Consider the following 26,441-nt stretch of genomic DNA (forward strand, 5'->3'; position numbering starts at 1 on the left):
TTGGGCAAGTAAAAGGGAGGCAATCTCTGATGGGTGGTGTACGGGCAGAGAAAAAAGGCTGGAATCCTCTGACCCCACCTGACCTTCAAATAGTTCCACTAGTGGCTTTGATGTACCATTGTTGTGGGAGCCAGGGTCTTAAGCAAATCTCCTCCAGCAGACCAACTAGAGGACCTGAGAAGGGTCAGAGTCAAAGCCCCCACCCCTACCCCCACCTCCAACAAGGAATCAACAAGCCTTTTATCTCTGTGGGATACTTTGACTTGAGAGCAAGTGAAAAGGCAGTTCAGAAAGTGTCTGCATCATTATGGGGATCACTGCTGGGTAGCTTTTTGATTATCTACCAAAAAAATCAGCTCTCCATCACTATTTAGCTACATTTCACGCCACTCTGGCAGTCCATTTCAGTGGAATGCAGTGAAGCTTATTTTTATTATCAAAGATTTATTCAAACAAATAGCATCAAGCTCAGTAGTCCCTTGCAGTCTAATTATAGAGTAGACTTAAAAGTCACATTTTCAAAATCTCATTTCTTCTGATTCTAATCCAAACAACTAAGTACAGCTGTGAAAATGAAGCCTGTCAAGATTTCGATTGTACAGATTCCCTTAAAAACACTGAAAGAGACTCAGGCTGATACATTGTTTTAATCACATTTATTGATATTCATAATTATCTCCCTGAAAATTCTCATAGAGCAGCAGGTAGCATTAAAAAAAAAGACATTAATGTTGATTTAACATCATGCAGTGGTGCTGGTATGGACAGCATAGAAAGCAGTAATAACTTTGGGGAGTATGGTCAGGGGTGCTGGAGGTGCAGCAGCACCCCCCAGCTTGAAGTGGTTACCATCATTTGCAGTTTTGTTCAATGGCTTTCACTGCCCCCACTACAAAAATTGTTCCAACGCCACTAAATATGGCACAAAAGCAGAAAATATTACAAACCAAAATCTCTCACTATGTTTACATATTATACTTACAAGCCTGATTTACCTCTGCCTTATCCTAGTTGTATACAAGAAAGTCAATGGAGTTCCATGGCATAATACTAGAGTAATACAGTGATTAATTATATATAAACATTTTACACAGGCACAGTATAAGACTTAAAGACAATGAAATTTTATGTTTGTTTGGGTCACGGGTGATAAGCCAGGAAGTGCAAGAAATCTTGTGAGAAAGCCAGGAACGGATCTTGTAGTACATAAGAACAGCCATACTGGGTCAGACCAAAGATCCGTCTAGCCCAGTATTCTGTCTTCCAACAGTGGCCAATGCTAGGTGCCCCAGAGGGAATGAACAGAGCAGGGAACATCAAGTGATCCATCCCCTGTTGCCCATTCCCAGTTTCCGGCAAACAGAGGCTAGGGACACCATCCTTGCCTATCCTGGCAAAAATACAAAGTAAAATATGAAGAAGAGACTTTCTTGGAATAGTACATCAGATATATTAAGCAAACTATACACATGCAATCTGTAGAGCAATATTTATATCATCATTTATACTGGATGCAAATACATATTACATTTGATTTATCTTTAAAGACGCAATATACAGCAGGGAGCAAAAAGGCTGAAATGATTAAGGCAGGACTATAGAGAGGAGTTGCAGGTTCTAGTTCCACAAAATTCTTACATGAACCTGGCCTTTAGGGGTCATTCCTAAAAAGTGCTTTGGAGACAATGGGAGAGGTGGATGTTCAGAAGTTGTCAAGATCAGGGCCTTAATTTTGCGGTGACTCAATTTCCCTATCTGTGAAATAGGAATAACGCTTTACTACTTGCCCTCACTAACACCTCTGTGAAGTAAATTCACTCGTGTTCATAAAACACTTTGAAAACCCCAGCTGGAAGGTAATGTATCAGTGCAAAGTTTTATTACCATATTCATGCTGTATCTTGTCTCTTTGTTTGGTACTAGGTTTTCCAGTTCATGTGAAGATACAACTGACAGTTTTCTGAAAAGATAAAAAATGCTTTGTCTCCTCTGAGGCTTACAGTAAATACAGTAGTGCATAGGTAGTCCCTACACTAGGATTAAGGCACCGGCTTGGATAGCTAAGTGTGGCATTTTTCATAATTCCTGAAAAATATTTTTCTGGCAAAATGGAAAACATAATAGATCCCAGATGGTAAGAACTAATGGTGGGCAAAGTGTTTTGTTACAGTAAAAACGGACTCAAGCCTAACTGAACCAAACTTTTTTTTTTTTCTAATTATTTTCAGTTGCTGCTTGTCTCTGCATTTTCCTGGGCCAAGCTGGGACCAGAAGTACCAACATACTATGACAAGGCTGTTCTTAGAATACTTCTATCCCCACTGAAAGGAAATACTGGAAATCTCAGGCGAAGGCCTCTTAGCATAACATTTTAAACAAAGTTTAGCATATTCATGAGACTTGGATAACTCAAATAAACATCCAGTGAAGGCTTTGCTGCACTTAACTTTTTGATTTTTTCCCAGCAACTGTATGAATTTCAACCGCAGATCAGTATCAGCGTAATCAGTTTAATGGCTCACACTAATCCTGACCATCGGAAAGCTTGTCTCCACCTACAAAAAACCCACAGGAGGATGTGGAAACTCCTCATGGAGTTCCCCCTCCACCAATTGTCCCAGAAGGGAAATGCCCACCCTCTCTCTCTCTCTCTCACACACACACATGGAGTATTTAGCCCCAAAGCTTCATGTGAAAGCATTTTGTCCAATGGTATTTGATGAGACCTTGAAGATTCATTGGAAGCCATCACCACCTGCATGGGAACCTTGGGGCAGCCTGTGTTGCCAGACAGCCCCTTGCTGCTCTCCCGTGGATCCATATCAGCAGCTGACCCTGGAAACCTTCTAGGTGAAGAGACTCTGCTTCACAGAGGGACTTTTCTCTGAAGCTAGTACACCTGCAAGCTATACTTCCTTTCTGCAGATTCCCTATAGGACTGGCAAAGGGGAGGAAAAGGGGACCTGATTCAAAGCCCAGTGAAGCCATGGGGAATCTTTCCACTGGCTTCAGTAGGCCCTGGATCAGACCAGAATTTTCAAAAGAGCTCAGCACCCATATTCGGGGCCACGTTCTGAAAACTGTGCATCCCCCAGACAGATGTCAACTAAGTGGCCGGGTTTTCAAAAGAGCTCTCTGTATGGTTGGTGCTGAGCACTTGAAAATCTGTCCCCAAATGTAAAGCTCACCCACCCCCTTCAGACTCAGAGATACCCAACTCAGGAGAGGGGTCCCCTCAGGGGTGAAAGTAACTTAAAGGACTTACCAGTACGCCGGAGTCCTGAGCAGGGGCGTGTCCTCAACCAGAAGAGGCGTGGCCTCAACTGGAAGAGGCGGGGCCTTTCAAGTTTTAAAGGCCCTGGGGCTCCGGCTGTGGCTGGGAGCCCCAGGGTCTTTAAATCACCCCGGAACTACCAGCTGCAGAGGCAGTTGGGAGCCCTGGGGCTCAGAGGCGGATTAAAGGGCCCAGGGCTCCGGCTGCCATGGAGCTCTGGGCCCTTTAAATCACCACAGGACCCCTGCCGCTGCTACCCCGGGGCGGCAGGGCTCCAGCGGTGATTTAAGGAGCCCGGGGCTCCGTGGCAGCCATGCCAAACTAGACCAGCTTCTCCAGCGGTGATTTAAAGGGCCAGAGGCTCTGGCCGCTGCGGGGAGCCCCTGCAGCAGGGCTCAGGCGGTGCTTTAAAGGGCCCAGGGCTCCCGCAGCAGCTGGAGTCCTGGGTCCTTTAAATCACCGCCGAAGAAGCTGGTCTAGTCCAGCACGCCATACCGGCTCTTGCCGGTATGCTGTACCGGACCATACAGGCTTACTTTCACCTCTGGGTTCCCTGGAGGTCTGGGTTGGAGGCATGAAGAAAGTGGTCACAAGCCTGAATTTCAGGACACACAGCTTTCTTTCACAAAAATAGTCTCCATTCTCAATGTTGTTGGCAATTCTCATCAAATACCTTTGGACAAAATGCTTTCACATGAAGCAGGATTTGAAACTTGTCTGACATAATGCAGTCACAACTTCAATTGAATGTTCGAACACAAGGATGCTGTCAATTTCAAACTTTCAATGCTACTATGCCAATCTCACAGAAGTAACGGAGCTAGGCTTTAAATGCAAGTAGCTAAGTCACCAAAACTTAAATTACTAACTGGTCAAAACCTGTATTCAATTTCTTTTCTGAGAACAAAATTTCAGCAGTTTTACCATCAGTGAATTGATCTGATAATTTTTAAAGTAACAAGTTTAATAATTCCAAGTCTTTGTACCATTTTACAGAAGTACTATCATTAAAATACAGAGCTGGCAAGTGCCAGCACGTTGTCAATTATTTGTTTTTAAGTTTATTAAATTTTGCGCATAGTGATTCCTGTTTCTTGCTCAACAGTTTCACTGTTTCACCTTCACTGCAACTGCAAACATATTGATTTCACTGCAGTTTCTACAAATGGGAAACCTCTGCTGAAATGATATTTTATAATTTCTCATATTCTGTTCTAAATACAAATGTCTTTAATGCCTCTCTCTCCAACAATGGGAGCACCAAGTCACGAAAAGCTATGCCACAGCAAGACATGTTCCCTCTAACTTGATATCAAGACATCTTGCACTTAAAGTGTGTAATTAAAAACATTCCATTTTATAAAGTATACAGTGGTGACCCAAAAGACTATCGGTGCCATTAGCTGTAATGTTTTCAGCTGTTACGATAAGTGCAAATTAACTTTATTACACAATATCAAATGGCTGTGAAAAAAACAAGTATAACATATTGCTCAAAGGACTTTTCAACATCTGTGGACCAAATTCTCATCTCACTTATACAGACGCATCCCAATTAAGTCATTGGGGTTGTACTAGCGTAAGCAAGAGGAGAATTTGAGCCTGGCCCACGGAATTCTAGGATGTATCCCAGTTCAAGTCCTGTCAATCAAACACTGAATCCTATTTCAAAGGAAATCTACAGTGCTTTCGACCAAGGATTAGAGACACTACCATTGATCCTTTCTGCTGTTTGCCATCAGACAGCAGAAGAATAAAACCTACACAGATAAAATAGTAAGCTATTTAGACTCTGCATTCTTCAGTCCCTTGACTGCCTTCGTTCAAGGAAACCATTGATTTTTGTCATCAGACAGATTGTCAGTTTCATAAACAGAAACTAGCAGTAGACTATAAACAAACCCTCATGATCATTTTCCAGAGGGCCTTCCACAAGGGAGCCACTGATTTTGATTTTCTTTGGTCATACATTACTTCCCCAAATTAGCACTTTTCAAGAGCCATTTATTCTCTACAATGCATAAATAAAGAGAAACACCCAAACTAAGTGGTGTCAGATGAGCTTTTCTGAATTCAGACAGCTCTGTTTTAAAGATTTTTGACAGAAAATCCAGAAGCCAGATAATGCCAAAACCTGGGTGATAAAAACATTCTGGACTGAGGAATCTATTTTGCCTCAGATTCAATTTCAAGCTCTTTTCACTTTCCTCCTTGTAATAAGCAATTACAAAGTTTAATAAAACCTAAGTTCAAAGAGCAGGGTCAGCATGTTTTTGTCTTATAACTATTTGTATTCATGATTAAATAATGCATCACACATTGTGTTGTTTTTTGTTTGTTTTGATGAGTGTAGTTTTCCTTAAATTGTTTGATAATACTTCAGAATATATTAGGAAATGTATTGTAGTACATTCTGTAAAAAAAAAAAAAAAAAATAGTCTAGTAGTACAAGACCATACTACAGATGTCTGCTATTAAATTCTTGCTCATCTTTTGGTAAGAATTATCAGGTTCCAGATTAGCAGAGTGACCAGAAAAGTGCTACAGGAAAGCATTTGGCCTTTCCCATTTACTAAGTATGACTCTTCACAGAATGAAATTCTGAACTGGAAATAACAACACAGTACTAGTTTGGATGTTTTTGGGGGGCCAACAGGGGGAGGACAATGTATTTTACTGTCCGCCAGTGATTTGAGCCATGCCTAGAAGAAGAAAGAAGTCAAACAATGGAGATGGACAATTGCGATGGACAATCGTCAAAAAGGGATCTCCCATGTTGTTCAATTATACCAGATGCCTTTTAGTGCACCCAACTTGAAAACATGAAGTAGATGCAGAAGCACTTTATAAAGTTATCGTTGATTTAGTTTCATTTCTACATCTATATTATTCAGGTTTATTTGCATGTCATTTGAATTCAGATTAATAGTTAATACAAAGTGAGAGATTTATAGAAGATCAAGTGTTTCCTGTATGGTATGAATTGCTTGCAAATGGTAAGTGTTAAGTGGAGCACTAGCAGAACTACTACTTCTCTCTCCTTTCCTACTCTAGGAGAAAATGTACCTGAATACTGTGGGTTTTACACACATGTAAATATAAGTAGGGAGAACCCAAAGGTTTACAAACAGCATGAATTAGGAAATTATGCACCTACTCAGATTTGCTACAATGACCAATTGGACCATGGGTAGTCAGGCCTAGCAGTTGAAACAAGAGTTCAGCCTATTTGTTAGACCTGTGTCCAGGATGAGCTGAGGGTCAGAAGACAAATGCCAGAGCCAGCAGGTAACCAGAGTCGTAGGCCACAGGAGGAGATGAGGATCAGTACCAGAGGGACAGAAGTCAAATGCCAAAGCCAGAGAGTAACCCAGAGTTGTAAGCCAAAGGTAGAGCAAAGGATCAAGGCCAGAAGGAAACAAGGGCTGGAGCCCAGAGCAGGCAGCAGGTGAAGCAGGAGCAGGTTCGGAAACAAGGCTGGAACAGGAGGAGCAGACAAGCACAGCTGCAGGTGTGGTACACATTGAGCAGCTGCTGATCTGCTGTGGCTTACAAGCAGGGCTGCTAAAGCAGCAGCCAATCAGATGCTGTGGCTACTCTGTCAGTTCTAAGGCAGTGCAGCTGGGTTCATTGATTACTTAGCAGCAGAGTTAGTCAGGGAGCAGGCCAGCACCTAGTCCTAGCAGGTCTGACCCTCAAGAGTTATCTACAAGCAATGTGTGGCATCATGATTCCAGAAGAATTTAGGTTTTATAACAAACACCATTCTTCTCAAAGGCAGGCAAATGGAACCGTACTAGACCCTTGATTGTTTTCAAAAACACTTCAGAACTCTGCATGATGAACAACAAAAATAGCTGCCCCAGAAATTACAGCCACAATAGGTTTCTGATCCTCACATTCTATGCCAGGAGCAGGAGGTATGTTTAGAAATAATTTAGAATGAAAGGTTTCGGAGAACTCCATGCATTGCTTGAAGTGGTATTACAGCTACAGACTATGGGCCAATCTCATGAGCCTTCTGTTTACAACTATCAGTAAATTCTACAGCAAGTACCACTGCAAAGAGAATACATGAGAAAATACAGCAAGCCAGAGGATTAAGGTGTTGCTGTATGCATAAGGGAAGAGCAAATTTTAAACAAGTACATTGAACACCCCTTGATAAGCATTCCAAGAGAAAAGACAAGGTATGTTCATATTCCATGCTTCCCTTGACATTTTCTTGATAGAAAATTAAAGCAAATCAGAGGGACAATCAAAGACTAGGGATGAAGGGTGTTTTAAAAGAGACAGAGTCTAAGATCATTTTTACATAAGCATGATTAATAATATGTCTGTATGACCAGCAGTGTGGGTAATCATAATCACTTAAGCATCAGTGCATTTCTCTGCACAAGTGGCTTTGAAAAGTCATACAACATTACATGAGTTTGTGTCCACAATGTGCAAACAGTGCACTGTCCTATGCAATTACAAGAACTGTCACAGATAAAAACAGGGTAAAAGTGAAGATATTCCTACAGGTGAAGGAATAAGGCACAGTCAAAACATGATCTTCCTATATCATATTTTCAAGGCAATTCCAAAAACTTGGATATTTAAGCATCGCTATCCTAATTTTTGTTAAATCCACTGAATTCGGGAAAAAAAATTCCAGCAACTGAAAATACATCAGACAATGAATGATTCTTCATTAAACAGGAGGGCAATAAGACAGGCCTCATTCTGAGAGAAGTGGAGCATAGAGTTGAGTGACAAAGAAAGCATTGGCCACGGCTCATTAAGCAGAAACAGAAATTTATGCCACATTATTACAAAAATTACACCTTTCAACAGCACATCAACCTTTCAACACTAGGCTGTCATGACAGTGCTAGGTACAAACTCAACATCTGTTGGAACTGCACTCACAACCATCTGTTCCAGAGGTATGAAGGTTACCAAATGAATTAGTTACATTTTCTGCAATCTGAATTTACCGCAGACATTTTCATTGCCTTACTCTATCTCTGACGCCCTTATGCAATATGTGAGCTCTATTAATGACGTTATTATTGGTGTTGAGTGTAATTATTGCATAAGCAACAATCACACCTAAATTTCAAGAGAAAAATCAATGGAATGTGGGAGGGTTGATCATGTTAGAATAAATTGTAACTTTTATATGAGCTACCACATAACTGAAATGCATAGCTTTGTATGTAGTGTACGGTGGATACCAAATATATGCCACACGCAAAGAGACAATCATTCTAATCCTGATAGAACACCCAGATACTAAGAGACTCATTCTGTTTAAAAAGTTCAAACTGGAAGATACAAATATTTTCTCAGCAATTTTACTTATTTTTTGGTGTACCTCTGTACAGACTATACTTTACTAGTAGCAATTGTGAACTAATGCACATATACCTAGGGCACCATTTCCTAAATGCAGCCACCAGGGGGTTTCCCTGCAGCCACGGCAGTTTCCTGGGGGGGAGCCCCTCCCCTTCCTCCCTGTTGTTCCTGCATGTGCTGCCTCTCTGTAGACACAGGTAGGACACCCAACTCTTAAAGAGCAAGGGAGGAGGTGACCAGTGAGGCAGGCAGGAGCCTGGTGGAGGAGTAAGGAGGTGAGCGGCGAGCTTGCAGCAGGCGGGCAGGCTGCAAGCAGGGGAGTGAGGAGGCGAGTAGTGAGGCAAGTGGCAGGGGAGTTAAGGAGGCGAGCAGTGAGTCTGCAGCAGGGTGAGCAGGTGGGCGTGGTGGAGGGGGTCTGGTTGCGAGCTGGGGGAGCCGAGCAGCAGGTGAGCGGGGATGAGGAGGCAAGCAGTGAAGCAAGTGGTGGGCCCTTGCTGCGAGTGGCGGAGCGAGAAGGTGAGCAGTGAGCCCCCAGCAAGCAGGGGTTCTCGCAGAGGGCCGGGGGTGTCCATGGCAGGGGAGTGAGGAGACAAGTGGCAGGTGAGAGGGGTGAGAGGAGGCGAGTGGCAGGCATGGGGGTGAGAGGAGGCGGGTGCGTGGGCAGCAGGTGGAGCCCCCCTTTGGGGAGGGTAGCCCCCAACTCCACCCCTTCTGCCCACGGCCCCTCCCAGCAGCCGGAGCCCTCAGACCCCCTGCCGTCCTGCGGCTGGAGGGACAAGCCCCCATCTGGAGAAGTCACAAGTGGGGCCCCCCCTTGCTTGAAGGAGCCCTGGGCTGGCCAAAGCCCCGAGACACACGCACCCCTGCCCAAGGGAGCCCGGCCTCCCCGCCTCCCCCCGCAGCCAGAGGAGCTCCGGACCGGCCTAAGGCCGAGCCCCCCACACACACACACACCTGCCCAGAGGAGCCCCAGGCAAGCTGCAGCTATTCCTCCTCTCCCTAGACCCAAGCTCTTGTATCCTCTTGATATCTCTGTCTTTCATCTCCTCGACTAACTACCACTGTAACTAACACTTTGAAAGCATGACTCCGTCCCCACCTCTGGTCTGACTGACTGTTCTTTGGATTTCCCTTGTATTTATTCAGATTGTAAACTCTTTGTAGCAGGGACTTACTCTCTTTACAATCTTCCGGCCTCATTGTTGGTGACTTCAACTTCTGTGCTGACATCCCATATGACTCCTTAGCATGCTGGCTCTTCACCCTCTCCTCCTGGTCTCTTTCAACACTGGATCAATTTTCCCACACACCAAAATGGCTCCTTCACTTGAGCTTGTCTTCACTAAATATAGTTCAATTTCTCATCCCTCAGTAGGTGATTTACTTTCGTCTGACCACCATCTTGTTTTCTTCAACATTGCCCATCCACCCCACACCCAACCCCTTGTCCATGGCCTCCAGTCCATCATTCTCCATGGCTTTCCAATGCATTCCTTCCTGCTAACTTTTATGTTGACTCAGATGTTGATTCACTCTGCCCCCCACCTTACACTCCTTTGCCCACTCTCCCACAACAAACACCTCCCAGTCAAACACATATCTCCCTCTGCATCCACATCCCCCTGATCATATTCCTGTACTGCTAGGCATCTCTGCACAAGACCACACAGAGTTCCTCCACTACACATTTGCTCTCTCCTCCTTCAACTCTGTCATATTCCTAGACAAGCAATACTAATTCTCCACCCTCAGTGATTCCCTTTCCCACAAACTCAGAAGCCTATTCACCAGCTTTGACTCTCCTTATACCCTCCCCTGCCGTTGAGCCCTCCTTGTGCAGGCAGGCTATTGCCAATCTTTTCAGAGAAAAGAATTAGAAGATCTGAAATGATCTCATGCTCCCTCTCTTTTCTGCCTACACCCTTCAACACTTCCTTGTACTCCTCCCCCTTCCTCTAACTGCCTCCCCTCTCTTTAGCTTCTCACTCTCACTGTTTCCTACCCCTCACAATGCAAACATGCATGGTCTCTCCATCCTTCCAAAAAAGTTTTATCCCAATTCCCTCTCCAGTTACCACCCTTTCTTCATTAACTTAACTGATTGCACCACCTACAATTACTTTCTTCAGTTTCTCTCCACCCACTCCATCCTTGCTCCCGTCCCATAAGCTTCTGTCCTCCATTCCACTGAAACCATTCTCATTGAGTTCTCCAATAATCTCCTCTTCAGATCTCTATGACTTCCCTTTAGATACTCTGAACAGCACCAATCACTTCTTCCTTTTTACAATTTTGTTCTTGCTTGGTGTTCATGACTCTGACCTCTCATGGTACTCCTACCTTTCTGAACACTTAATTTTCACCAGCTCGTCCTCTTAACTCCCATTCTCAGTTAGGGTCTCATAGGGCTCCCCCCTTAGCCCAGACATCATCTCCAGGTAGTCCCCTTGTCTAGGTGATCTCATCCACTCACACAGATGCAACTACCATAGTCATGCTGATGATTCACAAACTGCCTCTCCAGTCCTGACCTGTCTCCTGCCATCAAATCCCTGATCTCGGTCTGCCTCCGACATCTCGTCATGGATGTCTTGCTATCAATTTAACATAAACAAAACTGAGATTCACGTCATCTCTGCTCCCTCACTGCAAATTGTCAGTTGACAATGGCTAGGCAGGTGGCTAGCAAGGATTACTATATTATAGGCAGGGCTGGCATCCCTTTGTGTCAGGGATGTGTCTTTTGCCGTCCCAATAAAAATCCACTCAAAATTGGCCATGTTATAAGCCTTTGAAAAAATCTCAGTTTGCACATGCTCTGTAGAGACTTGTTAGAGATTAGCAGCTAAATTTTCAAAGATTCAATCCCCTCTCATCTCCCATGTGCTGGCTGGACTGGGTATGCACCACCCCCACAGGGTGACTGAGCATGATCCAGCCCAGAGCTGCAGGGGCTGTGAGAAGCATGTTCCCCGCAACTGCTGCTCTTAGCTGCTGCGCCCCTCTGCAGCAGCAGGAGCAGGAACTGAGAACAGGGAGACTCTCGCTCCTGTGCTCTCAATTTCTGCACCACTGGCCCCCAGGCAACGTGGAGGAGGGCTCTGTCTAATTAAAAAGCGGGGGGGAAGAGAACTGGACCTCTGGGGTGATAAAGGGAGAAGACTGGGACATGGATCCCGGGGCAGAAGTGAGAAAACGATATTGGAAAAGAAGTTGAAGGTGGGGGAACACTAGGATTGGAAACAAGTAGTGGAGAGAGACGGTAAGACTGGATATGGAGTCTGTGCGAACAGGAGATTGTGACAAGGAAACGGGGCGGGGGGGAAGAGGGTTGAGTCTGAGATCAGATGAAGATCCCAGGGTAAGGAGACTGGGACAAAGCATCTGGGTGGCGAAGACTGAAAATGGTAGCGGAGAAGGGAGGAGACTGAGATCAGATGAGTCACCAAGGGCTGGGAGGAAGGATGTAGGCAGACTGGTTGGGCAAAGAGCCTAGGATGAGGCACCTGGAATGGGGAGCCAGGATAGGAGGAGACTGGGACTAAGATAAGGAGCCTGGGAGGGCAGCTTTAGAGCCTGACTAAATGAGCAGGCTAGGACTGGAATATGGAGCTGGGATGTTGGGGTGAAGAGATAGGACTAGAACAGGGACATGCTAGAAGGGCAGAAGGAATCAGGCTTGGAAGGAACAGAAGCAGAAGGGTCTGTGACAGTGGCATAGCCAGGGTCTAAGTGTAGGGGGAGCAAACATAAAAAAGGCGCCCTCCCTCGGCTCCTCCCGTTTCCCCCCCAAATTAACCCCGGGGCCCGTCTCAGGACTCCTGCAGGCTTCCCAGGGGTGTGGATACCCCCGTCCCCCCGCGGTCCCGGGAGAGTCTCTCCTGCCCAGCCCACTGTGCAGGTGTCCCTCGCCAGGCTGCGCCGCCCGGCCCCACCCGCGGGGTCCTGTCCCCCCCGCTCCAGGCTCCTGCACCGCGCCAGGGCCCCCCATCCAGACAGCGCGGCCTGCACCCCTGCCCTGCGGGCCCGGCCCTGGGGAGCCCCTCGCCCAGAGGGGACCCCCCAGTGCAAGGCACCGGACCCCTGCCGCTCATCTTCTGTCCTGCGCCACTGCCTGTCCCCAGCCGATCCCGGCCCCACGCTGCGGGCGTATCCCAGCTCCAGCTCAGGGCGGAGAGCGCTTGGCCACCGAGCCCTGAGCCACCGCAGGAGGTGGCTGCGCCTGCGGTGATGTTGGGGCCGCGTGAGGGGCGACGGCCGAGGAGCCGGCCCCCTCACTCCTCCGGCCGCTCCTGCTGCCCCCCGCCATGGCTCCTCCGGCCGTGCTGCCCCCAGCGCCAGCCTGGCAGGCGCCGCTTTTGGGAAATGTGCTGAGGGGAAGCAGCTGCTTCCCCTGCACCCCGCTAGCTACGCTACTGTGATTGCTAGAGAAAACTCTCTTCCAGAACCTGAAATGGAACCCAAGAAATCCATGTCTTATCACTCCTCTGCTGTGAGCAAATACCTATGAACCCACTGGTAAAGTGCTCCATCTCCTGCTCTGCTGCTAGTCCACATACAGCAGAGGTCCCCAAACTCTGGTGGGGGCACAGAGGAATGTTCGGGGGGGCCATGCAGTGGGGCCCGGGCCAACCCACACAGGGGGCAGGGAGGGAGCACCATGCAGCCCCACTCTACCCCCAGCCCAACCCCAGACCCAAGCCATAGCTCCACTCAACCCTGCTCTTCCTGTAGCCCAGCTCTGCCCTCCAAAAAACAAACAAAAAAACTATGTTAAAACAACATTATTTACATTGCAAAGTCAAGAGTTCAAAAGTTAGGAAACAACAGATTTATGATTGCCCATGCGACCTTATTTCTATCCCATTGTATGTATACATTATGGCACAGTCTTTAATTACATAATTACACACTGTTTTTCTGCAGGATGGACGGTGCTCACTGAATGAGTAGCTATTAAATATTTTGATTTATCCTCATTGCTCAATGTATGGCCCCATGGCTTATTTACTACCCACTACTCAGGCTTGGTCTACACTACCCCCCCCAATTCGAACTAAGGTACGCAACTTCAGCTACGTGAATAACGTAGCTGAAGTCGAAGTACCTTAGTTCGAACTTACCTTGGTCCACACGCGGCAGGCAGGCTCCCCCGTCGACTCCGCGGTACTCCTCTCGCCGAGCTGGAGTACCGCAGTCGACGGCGAGCACTTCCGGGTTCGACTTATCGCGTCCAGACTAGACGCGATAAGTCGAACCCAGAACTTCGATTTCCAGCCGTCGAACTACCTGGTAAGTGTAGCCAAGGCCTCAAACCCTGCTCTGAATACAGAATTATTAATTTCCTCATGGGCTTTTCTATACACTTATCACTATAGGAGCTGACTGCTCCACAAACATCAATGAATTTCTTTCCACAACAGCCCTGTTAAGTGAAGTACTAGTATTATCCACATTTTACAGACAGACAGGGAATTAAGGTATAGAGAGATTAAGGTTGAAAGTCTCCACTAATTCAGGATGCCCAATTTGTGAAGCCTAGGGCCTGATTATTCAGAATAGTTAGCATTCTATAGCATTTTATATTTGCAAAGCACAGCTCCCAGCTGCAGCTGTGAGTATTCAGCACTTTGGCAAATCAGACTTCAGGTGCCTCAGATTGGGCACCTAGAAAAAATGAGGAATACCCAATTAGTGATCATCTATAAAAAGTTTGCTTTACATGACTTTACTTTAGCACCAAATAGGACTTAGTCTCATTCATTACACACTTTTCACATTCTGCAACAAATGAAACAGGGGTCATACGAACAAGTCTCCTTCATGGACAGGTGAGCAAAGCCCACAGGTAAGTGGGGGACATAGAGACCGGGGAGATGGGTCGGAAACGAGAGGGAGTGTGGGCTATATTGGCAGAGAGAAAGGAGAGTCAGGACAAAACTGGGAGGAAAGATCAAACCAGTATCTTAGATACCTATATACAAATGCGAGAAGTATGGGGAATAAGCAGGAAGAACTGGAAGTGCTAATAAATAAATACAACTATGACATTGTTGGCATCACTGAAACTTGGTGGGATAATACACATGATTGGAATGTTGGTGTGGATGGGTACAGCTTGCTCAGGAAGGATAGACAGGGGAAAAAGGGAGGAGGTGTTGCCTTATATATTAAAAATGTACACACTTGGACTGAGGTAGAGATGGACATAGGAGACGGAAGTGTTGAGAGTCTCTGGGTTAGGCTTAAAGGGGCAAAAAACAAGGGAGATGTCATGCTAGGAGTCTACTACAGGCCACCTAACCAGGTGGAAGAGGTGGATGAGGCTTTTTTCAAGCAACTAACAAAATCATCCAAAGCCCAAGATTTGGTGGTGATGGGGGACTTCAACTATCCGGATATATGTTGGGAAAATAACACAACCGGGCACAGACTATCCAACAAATTCTTGGACTGCATTGGAGACAACTTTTTATTTCAGAAGGTTGAAAAAGCTACTAGGGGGGAAGCTGTTCTAGACTTGATTTTAACAAATAGGGAGGAACTCGTTGAGAATGTGAAAGTAGAAGGCAGCCTGGGTGAAAGTGATCATGAAATCATAGAGTTTGCAATTCTAAGGAAGGGTAGAAGGGAGAACAGCAAAATAGAGACAATGGATTTCAGGAAGGCAGATTTTGGGAAGCTCAGAGAGCTGATGGGTAAGGTCCCATGGGAATCAAGACTGAGGGGAAAAACAACTGAGGAGAGTTGGCAGTTTTTCAAAGGGACGCTATTAAGGGCCCAAAAGCAAGCTATTCCGCTGGTTAGGAAAGATAGAAAATGTGGCAAAAGACCACCTTGGCTTAACCACGAGATCTTGCACGATCTAAAAAATAAAAAGGAGTCATATAAAAAATGGAAACTAGGACAGATTACAAAGGATGAATATAGGCAAACAACACAGGAATGCAGGGGCAAGATTAGAAAGGCAAAGGCACAAAATGAGCTCAAACTAGCTACGGGAATAAAAGGAAACAAGAAGACTTTTTATCAATACATTAGAAGCAAGAGGAAGACCAAAGACAGGGTAGGCCCACTGCTTAGTGAAGAGGGAGAAACAGTAACAGGAAACTTGGAAATGGCAGAGATGCTTAATGACTTCTTTGTTTCGGTCTTCACCGAGAAGTCTGAAGGAATGCCTAACATAGTGAATGCTAATGGGAAGGGGGTAGGTTTAGCGGATAAAATAAAAAAAGAACAAGTTAAAAATCACTTAGAAAAGTTAGATGCCTGCAAGTCACCCGGGCCTGATGAAATGCATCCTAGAATACTCAAGGAGCTAATAGAGGAGGTATCTGAGCCTCTAGCTATTATCTTTGGAAAGTCATGGGAGACAGGAGAGATTCCAGAAGACTGGAAAAGGGCAAATATAGTGCCCATCTATAAAAAGGGAAATAAAAACAACCCAGGTAACTACAGACCAGTTAGTTTAACTTCTGTGCCAGGGAAGATAATGGAGCAAGTAATTAAGGAAATCATCTGCAAACACTTGGAAGGTGGTAAGGTGATAGGGAACAGCCAGCATGGATTTGTGAAGAACAAATCATGTCAAACCAATCTGATAGCTTTCTTTGATAGGATAACGAGCCTTGTGGATAAGGGTGAAGCGGTGGATGTGGTATACCTAGACTTTAGTAAGGCATTTGATACGGTCTCGCATGATATTCTTATCGATAAACTAGGCAAATACAAATTAGATGGGGCTACTATAAGGTGGGTGCATAACTGGCTGGATAACCGTACTCAGAGAGTTGTTATTAATGGTTCCCAATCCTGCTGGAAAGGCGTAACGAGTGGGGTTCCGCAGGGGTCTGTTTTGGGACCGGCTCTGTTCAATATCTTCATCAACGACTTAGATATTGGCATAGAAAGTACGCTTATTAAGTTTGCGGATGATACCAAACTGGGAGGGATTGCAACTACTTTGGAGGACAGGGTCATAATTCAAAATGATCTGGACAAATTGGAGAAATGGGCTGAGGTAAACAGGATGAAGTTTAACAAAGACAAATGCAAAGTGCTCCACTTAGGAAGGAAAAATCAATTTCACACATACAGAATGGGAAAAGACTGTCTAGGAAGGAGTACGGCAGAAAGGGATCTAGGGGTTATAGTGGACCACAAGCTAAATATGAGTCAACAGTGTGATGCTGTTGCAAAAAAAGCAAACATGATTCTGGGATGCATTAACAGGTGTGTTGTGAGCAAGACACGAGAAGTCATTCTTCCACTCTACTCTGCTCTGGTTAGGCCTCAGCTGGAGTATTGTGTCCAGTTCTGGGCGCCGCATTTTAAAAAAGATGTGGAGAAATTGGAAAGGGTCCAAAGAAGAGCAACAAGAATGATTAAAGGTCTTGAGAACATGACCTATGAAGGAAGGCTGAAAGAACTGGGTTTGTTTAGTTTGGAAAAGAGAAGACTGAGAGGGGACATGATAGCAGTTTTCAGGTATCTAATAGGGTGTCATAAGGAGGAGGGAGAGAACTTGTTCACCTTAGCCTCTAAGGATAGAACCAGAAACAATGGGTTTAAACTGCAGCAAGGGAGGTCTAGGTTGGACATTAGGAAAAAGTTCCTAACTGTCAGGGTGGTTAAACACTGGAACAAATTGCCTAGGGAGGTTGTGGAATTTCCGTCTCTGGAGATATTTAAGAGTAGATTAGATAAATGTCTATCAGGGATGGTCTAGACAGTATTTGGTCCTGCCATGCGGGCAGGGGACTGGACTCGATGACCTCTCGAGGTCCCTTCCAGTCCTATAATCTATGAATCTATGAATTACATAACCCTCAGCCCTCCCTAGGACAGGTCCATCCTGTGTGATGAATGAGACAGGAGTTCTATGGAAAAAATGGCCAGGTATAATGAAAATACAGACTGTATCCTAATACACATGCACAAAGGGGCTGAATTAAAGTTTCACAAGCATTTCCTACTTTGGAGTGCTTGATTCTGCAACCTAACATTCTTTAAATATAATGTTGTATATATTTATGCTATGGTATTAATCTTATTTTATATTTTAGACACCTTCTAATTCTACAAAGTGTGCACTCAGCCAATCTATGTAATCACCTTTTCATTCGTTATGCCCATTCATTACACCTGGTTTTAATTTAGGCCCCTACCATGCCTGTGCTCAGTTTTATGCAGTGTGAGTAGCCCTATTGACTTCATTGAGACTACTTACAGTATGTCAAGTTCAGCACATGCAAAAGTCTTTGCAGGATCAGGGCCTGAGACTAAGTTCTTCAGGGCAGATATTGTCTTTTACTATGTGTTTATAAAGGGTCTGCACAATGGGGCATCTAGTTATTACTGGAGAATGAATAAATAAATAAACAACATGCCACCATGATTAATTTCATTCCCAAGTCACATTTCAGGCACACACTAAGTCAAAGGTTCCTATCCATTGAAATTGCATTCCTTGGTCTGGCTAAGAAGCATGGATTATTACTGTTACTGACTGGTGGAGATTAAAACTCCTAAAGACTTGATCATACTTGGCTTTAATATCAAATCAGAGCAAGTCTTTGAATTTTCTGCTCTCTGGTATCAAAACAAGTCTTTAATTCCAATTGCAGAAGTAATAAAAATATTTTAATATGTTCAACTATTTCTCATTAGATATTTGTTTTGGAAACTGAAGTTGCTATAGTGAAACTGCAAAGTAAGCTTTATTTTCTGCAAGTCTCAAGTTTCCATATGTATTTATTTATATGAATTTATTAATAAAATATATTTAAGAATAAGGGGACAGGTAGGCGTAAAACTAGATCTACTAGCTTTGGTTTGGTTTGCAAGCACACTATTTCCCATCATGCTACCATCCCTCCACACTTCCTTCCTGCTCTCTTGTCACGAGAGGAGTGTTGAAATATATAAAGACTTCTGAATTCCAAAGTGGCAAGAAAGCAAAATTCTTATATATTTCTTTAGCCTGCCTGGTCACAAGAAAGAAGAATAGACACAGACAGACACACACACACACCCCTTCAGATTTGCTGTTGGCAGGTTGCCTTCCAGAAAAGCTAGCTGTAAAATTGTTTTAAATCTTTCATTTTAAGGATCTTACAGGGGTTTTAGAGTCAGGAGACTAGTTACTGTACAATAATGTTTAAGGTAGACTACATTTTGCATCTGTCAACTCTGTCAGTGTCCCATTAATGGTATTTTTCATAAGATTTTATAAAATTTAACCATTGTCTTTAATGAGGCAGGCCCTTTCTTCATTATATCACAAATTTTATATAAACTGATTTAAGAAAAGACTACTAACATGACAAAGAATACAACAAGAAGCACTAGAAGCAACAATTGTATAGCCAAATAATCATGGAATGAAAGCTGATATTTCTAATATGGAAATATCACAAAGCAGAATATTTGCCAGAATAGTTCAGTTGCCAAGTGTCATGGGCTTTGGAACCCACACACTTCCCTAAGTAAAACATGCTGCGCATGAATAACTTAAATAGATAAAAAAAAAATCAAACACATTCAGAAGAGCAAGAGCCCAAAGTCACAAAGAAAGCACATCAAAGAATTTTGACTACTACCATGACACGATCTTCAAAGTGATGCTGCATCAATACCTCTCTCTCTCTCACACACACAGGCCTTTATAGATAAGTGAAAAGTTAAAATAAGCTTACATTGCACTCAGTTAGGTGCTGTATGAATGCAGATTTGTATTCAAATAAGGCCTTTCAAGACATTTATTAATATCACCTTAGCATCTCAGAGTAGAGTTCCTTATTTGAGGTTTGATTATTTGCAACAAATATGTAAATATGTTTCCCACCCCATTTATAATCTCCCTTGAAATTTAGAGCATCCGTGATCTAGTTGGAATCTTCAGTATTACAAAGATACTGATACTCTCTAAACAGGTCGCTCCTCACTGCAAAAATGAATTCAGTTGGTGAACTTTACTTACCACTTTTCATGAGGATTATATGTTTACTTACTGATCTCTGAACTTCAAGTTAAATCATTTTTTTGCATTCCTCAATAATGCTGCCTGTCCCCTCCCTTCAGTATATTTTCTTTTTGCCCTATGCCTTCAAATTTATACTGCTTTAAAGGTTGTTTTATTTTGCCACTTAAACAGTTCTTCAAAGTTTACTATGAGATTTAATGTTGCTTTAGGCATTCCAAAAAGTTTGTCTGTGGGATTGTGTAAATTCATCTGGCAATCTGTCTGGCTGACCATCTGGAGAACATTTCAGAGCAAAAAACATGGAGCAAAACCCTGCAGTAAGGACAACCCTGGGCCTGAGCCCCCTGAGACCTTAATACGTGTCACTGATGACTCCTGCAAATAACTAGACCGTCCAATTTTCAGTATTGCTCAACCCCAAATACTCTCCTGCACCCGCCATCCAAATCCCATTAAACAAACGTTTTCCTGTTTGTATGCAGGAGTCAATGAATTGGCTAACCCAATATCTGACTAGTTTTGATTCTTTATAAACTTTTCCCCTTAAAAAGAAAGAAAGGAATGGAGAGGAGTTGCAATAACCAGAAAGAAAATTAAAATCCTATTTTCAGGATGAGCATAAATTTAGAGAGATAACATGATAAATGCAAACCCAAAGATTTTCAAATCATCTGTTCTTTCTTTGTAAAAGACAAAAACAAACAAACAAACAAAAACTACACCCACATCTGGATTCAAGAAACCCAACCCCGGACCTGTAAATCCTGTCAGTGGAATGCAATGTTAAATTGTTGGGCAGAACTACACACAGAGAGACCAGATGAAAGTTGTAAGCGTGATTTAGGCACGGCCATGGGGGTGGCGGGGAACGAATTCAAAACAAGGTCTTACCAATGCCCCCTGCATATTTTTGACACAAACCCTACAATCACATGATCCTGTTCCTTTACAGAAACGCCAGCCCCGCCTCAGTTTCTCCTCCTGCCCGCCTCTCTTACCTGCAGTCTCTCGGTTGCCGGCTGCCACATATTTCACCCTCTCTGGTGCTGCGGCGGAGAGGAGGACACTGTTGATTGCGAGCTGGGGTTCAGTTCTCCAGGCTCGCTCACATCTGTTTGGGGGTGGCAGCGAGGTGCGTTCAGTCCTTCAGCAGCCGGGGGACGGGCCAGTGCCCAGCCAGGGACAGACTCCAGCTGCGGGAAGCCTGGTAACTTGCCCCCCCCCACCCCCGGGTTCTCCGCCTGCTCCTCTGCTAGCCGCGCTGAGCTGTCCTATTGCACCAGCGAGCGGGACGCTGAGCTCCGCCGGCGGCCCCCCAGTGCAGCAGCAGCGACAGCAGCAGCGCCTCGGCCTCTGGTCCCTCCCACGGCCCCGCCCCCGCCCCCGCCAGCCAGCGCATCTCTGATGAGTCCCCCTCACCCTCCTCTTCCTCCTTCCCCACCGCCAAGCCGGGCTACGCTCCAGTGCTCCGGACTCGAGCCCTGCGCGGAGACTCAGCTTGCTGCAGACGTGGGAGGGGGGCTGCTGCAGCCGTGCACAAATGCATGATATTTTTGGCATGGGTGAGACACGTATCACCCGTTTCAAACCAATCTTTGTATTATGGCATGACTGAGCGTCTGCAAGACTCCGAAGCCACGCTCCGTGTGTCAGGCAGAGCGTCCCAACAATAGCGCAGCTGCTTGCTCTGCAGGATATGTTGTTATGACATATATGATATGTTTAGCATGCATCTTGCCTTCTGCTGTGGCACACATGAGATATATATGTATAGCATCCATCCTGTTTCTGTTATGACATATGTGATATATAGCCTTAGTACTGAGAGGTTCAAATCATAGGCATCTCCCAGCACCATGAGATATACAGTGTATGTGTATTTAGTATTCTTGACTTGCATGGCATATTTAGCATGCAGCACATTTTTATATCCACGCTATAAACAGCATTTATACTTTTGGATGCAGGACACCCTTTTGACAATTAAAAAATGAGAATAACTTTAAAATTAGGATTACATTTTACAGAATGTTTGCTCACGTTTCAGATAAATAAAGTAGATTGATTATGTTCAGTTGTAACATGAGCACCTACTGAAACTTCTCATCCATTCCATGTGGAACAGTAGTTGAGTGTTACAGAGACATCTACTGGCTAGTGGTGTGGCATGTTTTCTGAGGCCTGGTCTACACTACAAGTTTAGGTCGAATTTAGCAGCGTTAAATCGAATTAAGCCTGGACACGTCCACATGACGAAGCCCTTTTTTTTGACTTAAAGGGCCCTTTAAACCGGTTTCTTTACTCAACCTCCGACGAGGGGCTTAGCGCTAAAATCGGCCTTTGCAGGTCGGATTTGGGGTAGTGTGGACGGAATTTGACGTTCTTGGCCTCCAGGAGCTATGCCACAGTGCTTCCTTGTGACTGCTCTGGACAGCGCTCTCAACTCAGATGCACTGACCAGGTAGACAGGAAAAGCCCCACAAACTTTTGAATTTCATTTCCTGTTTGCCCAGCGTGGAGAGCACAGGTGACCACGCAGAGCTCATCAGCACAGGTAACCATGATGGAGTCCCAGGATCGCAAAAGAGCTCCAGCATGGACAGAATGGGAGGTACGGGATCTGCTTGCCATATGGGGAGACGAATCAGTGCTAGCTGAACTCCGTAGCAGTAAACAAAATGGCAAAATATTAGAAAAAGTCTCAAAGGCCATGAAGGACAGAGGCTATAACAGGGACACACAGCAGTGCCGCGTGGAAATTAAGGAGCTACGGCAAACCTACCACAAAGCCAGAGAGGCAAACGGAAGGTACGGGGCAGAGCCGCAAACATGCCACTTCTACGCGGAGCTGCATGCGATGCTAGGGGGTGCAGCCACCACTACCCCAACCGTGTGCTTTGACTCCATCAATGGAGAATCACGCAACAGGGAAGCGGGTTCGGGGTACAAGGAAGATGATGATGAAGACAATGAAGATAGCTCACAGCAAGGAAGCGGAGAAACCGGTTTCCCCAACAGCCAGGATATGTTTATCACCCTGGACTTGGAACCAGTAATCCCCAAACTCACCCAAGGCGTGCTCCCAGACCCTGAGGGCGCACAAGGGACCTCTAGTGAGTGTACCTTTGTAAATATTACACATGGTTTAAAAGCAAGTGTGTTTAATGATTAATGATTAATTTGCCTTGGCAATCGCGGCCAGTACAGCTACTGGAAAAGTCTCTTAACATGTATGGGGATGGAGCGGAAATCCTCCAGGGACATCTCCAGAAAGCTCTCCTTCATGTACTCCCAAAGCCTTTGCAAAAGGTTTCTGGGGAGGGCTGCCTTATCCTGTCCACCATGGTAGGACACGTTACCACGCCAGGCCAGTAGCACGTAGTCTGGAATCATTGCATAACAAAGCATGGCAGCGTATGGTCCCGGTGTTTGCTGGCTACAGACAACATCCATTCCTTATCTCTCTGTTATCCTCAGGAGAGTGATATCATTCACGGTCACCTGGTTGAAATGGGGTGATTTTATTAAGGGGACATTCAGAGGTGCCCGTTCCTGCTCGGTTGAACAGAAATGTTCCCCGCTGTTAGCCACGCGGTAGGGGGAGGGGTGAAGTGATCATCCCAGAGAATTAGGTGTGTGGGGGAGGGGGTAGTTGGGTTTGTGCTGCATTTTAACCCGGAAACCGCAGCCCCTCCTTTTACATTGCAAACCCATTTTAAATGGCCAACCCAACGGGGGCTTGGTATGGGAAATGAGGGCGCTACTGTTTGAAACCATTAGCACATGTTAAGAAGTTTAAAAAAGCCAAAAGACCGTGGCTTACCATGGCTGCCTGCAAGCTGAAATCTGTTGCCTGGCACTGCGTGAGTGATCTCTCACACCGAAGCGGCAGGCCCTCAATACAAGAGGAAAAATGCGACCTTGTAACGAAAGCACATGTGCTGTGTAATGTGAAAAGCAAAATTTAACGTGGAAGAGTGTACCCATTGTTCTCTAAAATGTGTCTTTTTTAACCACCTCTCCCTTCTCCTCCACCAGCTGCAAATGTTTCTCCTTCACAGAGGCTAGTGAAGATTAGAAGGAGAAAACGGTGGACTCGGGATGATATGTTCTCGGAGCTCCAGATGTCCTCCCACGCTGACAGAGCACAGCAGAATGCGTGGAGGCAGTCAATGTCGGAGTGCAAAAAAGCACAATATGAACAAGAGGAGAGGTGGTGGGCTGAATCGTGGGCTGAAGAGAGCAATTGGCGGGCTGAAGAGGATAGGTGGCGTCAGCTTGCAGACAGAAGGCAACAGTTGATGCTCCGGCTGCTAGAGCATCAAACTGATATGCTCCAGCGTATGGTTGAACTGCAGGAAAGGCAGCAGGAGCAGAGACCACCGCTACAGCCCCTGTGTAACCAACAGCCCTCCTCCCCAAGTTCCATAGCCTCCTCACCCAGACGCCCAAGAACGCGGTGGGGGGGCCTCTGGCCACCCCGTCACTCCACCCCAGATGATTGCCCGAGCATCAGAAGGCTGGCCTTCAATAAGTGTTAAAGTTTTAAAGTTTTAAACTGTAGTGTGTCCTTTTCCTTCCCTCCTCTCCCACCCCTCCCGGGCTACCTTGGCAGTTATCCCTCTAGTTGTGTGATGAATTAATAAAGAATGCATGAATGTGAAGTAACAATGACTTTATTGCCTCTGCAAGCGGTGCTCGAAGGGGGGAGGGGAGGAGAGGGAAGGGTGGTTAGTTTACAGGGAAGTAGAGTGAACCAAGGGGGTGGAGGCAGAGGGTTCATCAAGGAGAAACAAACAGAAGTTTCACACTGTAGCCTGGCCAGTCACAAAACTGGTTTTCAAAGCTTCTCTGATGCGCACCGTGCCCTGTTGTACTCTTCTAACCGCCCTGGTGTCTGGCTGCATGTAATCAGCGGCCAGGCGATTTGCCTCAACCTCCCACCTCGCCATAAATGTCTCCCCCTTACTCTCACAGATATTGTGGAGCCAGGGCCGGCTCTAACTTTTTTGGTGCCCCAGGCAAAAAAGAAGAGCACCGCCCCACCGTAACACCCCACCCCCAGAGCCGCGCCACCCAAACCAATCCCTCCCCCCAGCACCGCTCCGCCCAAACCCCCCAAGCGCCAGGCCGGGCCGGCCAAACCCCCGCACCTCCCCTGAGCGCCGCGCCGGCCGGCCAGCCAAACCCCTGCCCCCCGAGCGCCACGCCGGGCAAACCCCCTCCCAAGCCCGCACAGGGCCGGCCAAACCCCCGCCCCCCGGAGCGCCGTGCTGCGCTGTGCCTCGCCGGGCCGCCCAAACCCCCAGAGCGCCATGCCGGCCAAACCCCCGTCCCCCCCTCCGAGTGCTGTGCTGCCGAAACACCCCCCACGCTGTCTGGCCAAAACAAAAAAACAACCCAAAAAAACCCCCTCGAGCGCCGCCCCGCCGAACAAAAACAAAACAAAACACCGCGAGCACCCCCCGCCACCCCAACATTGGCCGCCCCAAGCACGTGATTGGTCGGCTGGTGCCTGGAGCCGGCCCTGTGTGGAGCACACAGCAAGCAGCAATAACAATTGGAATATTGGCTTCGCTGAGGTCTATCCGAGTCAGTAAACTGCGCCAGCGCGCTTTTAAACTTCCAAAGGCACATTCCACCACCATTCGGCACTTGCTCAGCCTATAGTTGAACAAGTCCTGACTACTGTCCAGGCTGCCTGTGTACGGCTTCATGAGCCATGGCATTAAGGGGTAGGCTGGGTCCCCAAGGATAACGATAGGCATTTCAACATCCACAACGGTTATTTTCTGGTCCGGGAAGAAAGTCCCTTCCTCCAGCTTTTGAAACAGAGCAGAGTTCCTGAAGACGCGAGCATCATGTACCTTTCCCGGCCATCCCATGTTGATGTTAGTGAAACGTCCTGTGTGATCGACCCGGGCTTGCAGCAGCATTGAAAAGTACCCCTTGCGGTTTATGTACTTGGTGGCTTGGTGCTCCGGTGACAAGATAGGGATATGGGTTCCGTCTATCACCCACCACAGTTTGGGAATCCCATTGCAGCAAAGCCATCCATTATGACCTGCACGTTTCCCAGAGTCACTACCCTTGATATCACCAGGTCTTTGATTGCATTGGCTACTTGGATCACAGCAGCCCCCACCGTAGATTTGCCCACTCCAAATTGATTCCCGACTGACCGGTAGCTGTCTGGCATTGCAAGCATCCACAGGGCTATCGCCACTCGCTTCTCAACTGTGAGGGCTGCTCTCATCCTGGTATTCTGGCGCTTCAGGGCAGGGGAAAGCAAGTCAAAGTTCCATGAAAGTGCCCTTACGCATGCGAAAGTTTCACAGCCACTGGGAATCGTCCCACACCTGCAACACGATGCGGTCCCACCAGTCTGTGCTTGTTTCCCGGGCTCAGAATCGGCATTCCATGGCATGAACCTGTCCCAGTAACACCATGATTTGCACATTGCTGGGGCCTGTACTTTGTGAGAGGTTATGTCCATGTCAATTTCCTCATCACTCTCGTAGCCACGCTGCAATTGCTGCAATCGCCTCCTCACCTGGTTTTGCTTTGGCATGTTCTGGTTCTTCAGATACTCCAGGACAATGTGTGTAGTGTTCATAGTGCTCATAATTGCCGCGGTGATCTGAGTGGGCTCCATGATCCCAGTGCTATGGCGCCTGGGCTGAAAAAAGGCACGAAACTATTGTCTGATGGAGGGAGGGAGAGGCGAGTGACGACATGGCTTATAGGTACAGGGAATTAAAATCAACAAAGGTGACTGTGCATCAGGGAGAAACACAAACAACTGTCACACAGAATGGCGCCCCCCCCCCAAGATTGAAC

General features: G+C 46.1%; 1 protein-coding gene across 1 annotated transcript in view; it reads right to left on the reverse strand.

Moving 5' to 3' along the window:
* PID1 (phosphotyrosine interaction domain containing 1) overlaps positions 1 to 20,944 on the reverse strand; it is a 167,803-nt gene extending 146,859 nt beyond the window's left edge. Inside the window, exon 1 of the mRNA XM_054040698.1 lies at positions 20,600 to 20,944. Within this exon, the coding sequence (XP_053896673.1) occupies positions 20,600 to 20,629 (30 nt within the window). The 5' untranslated portion in view covers positions 20,630 to 20,944. The remainder of the gene's footprint in view (positions 1 to 20,599) is intronic.
* Positions 20,945 to 26,441: the final 5,497 nt, after the last annotated feature.

The sequence above is a fragment of the Malaclemys terrapin genome, chromosome 9 (genome assembly GCF_027887155.1).
Source record: "Malaclemys terrapin pileata isolate rMalTer1 chromosome 9, rMalTer1.hap1, whole genome shotgun sequence".
NCBI lineage: Eukaryota > Metazoa > Chordata > Testudines > Emydidae > Malaclemys > Malaclemys terrapin.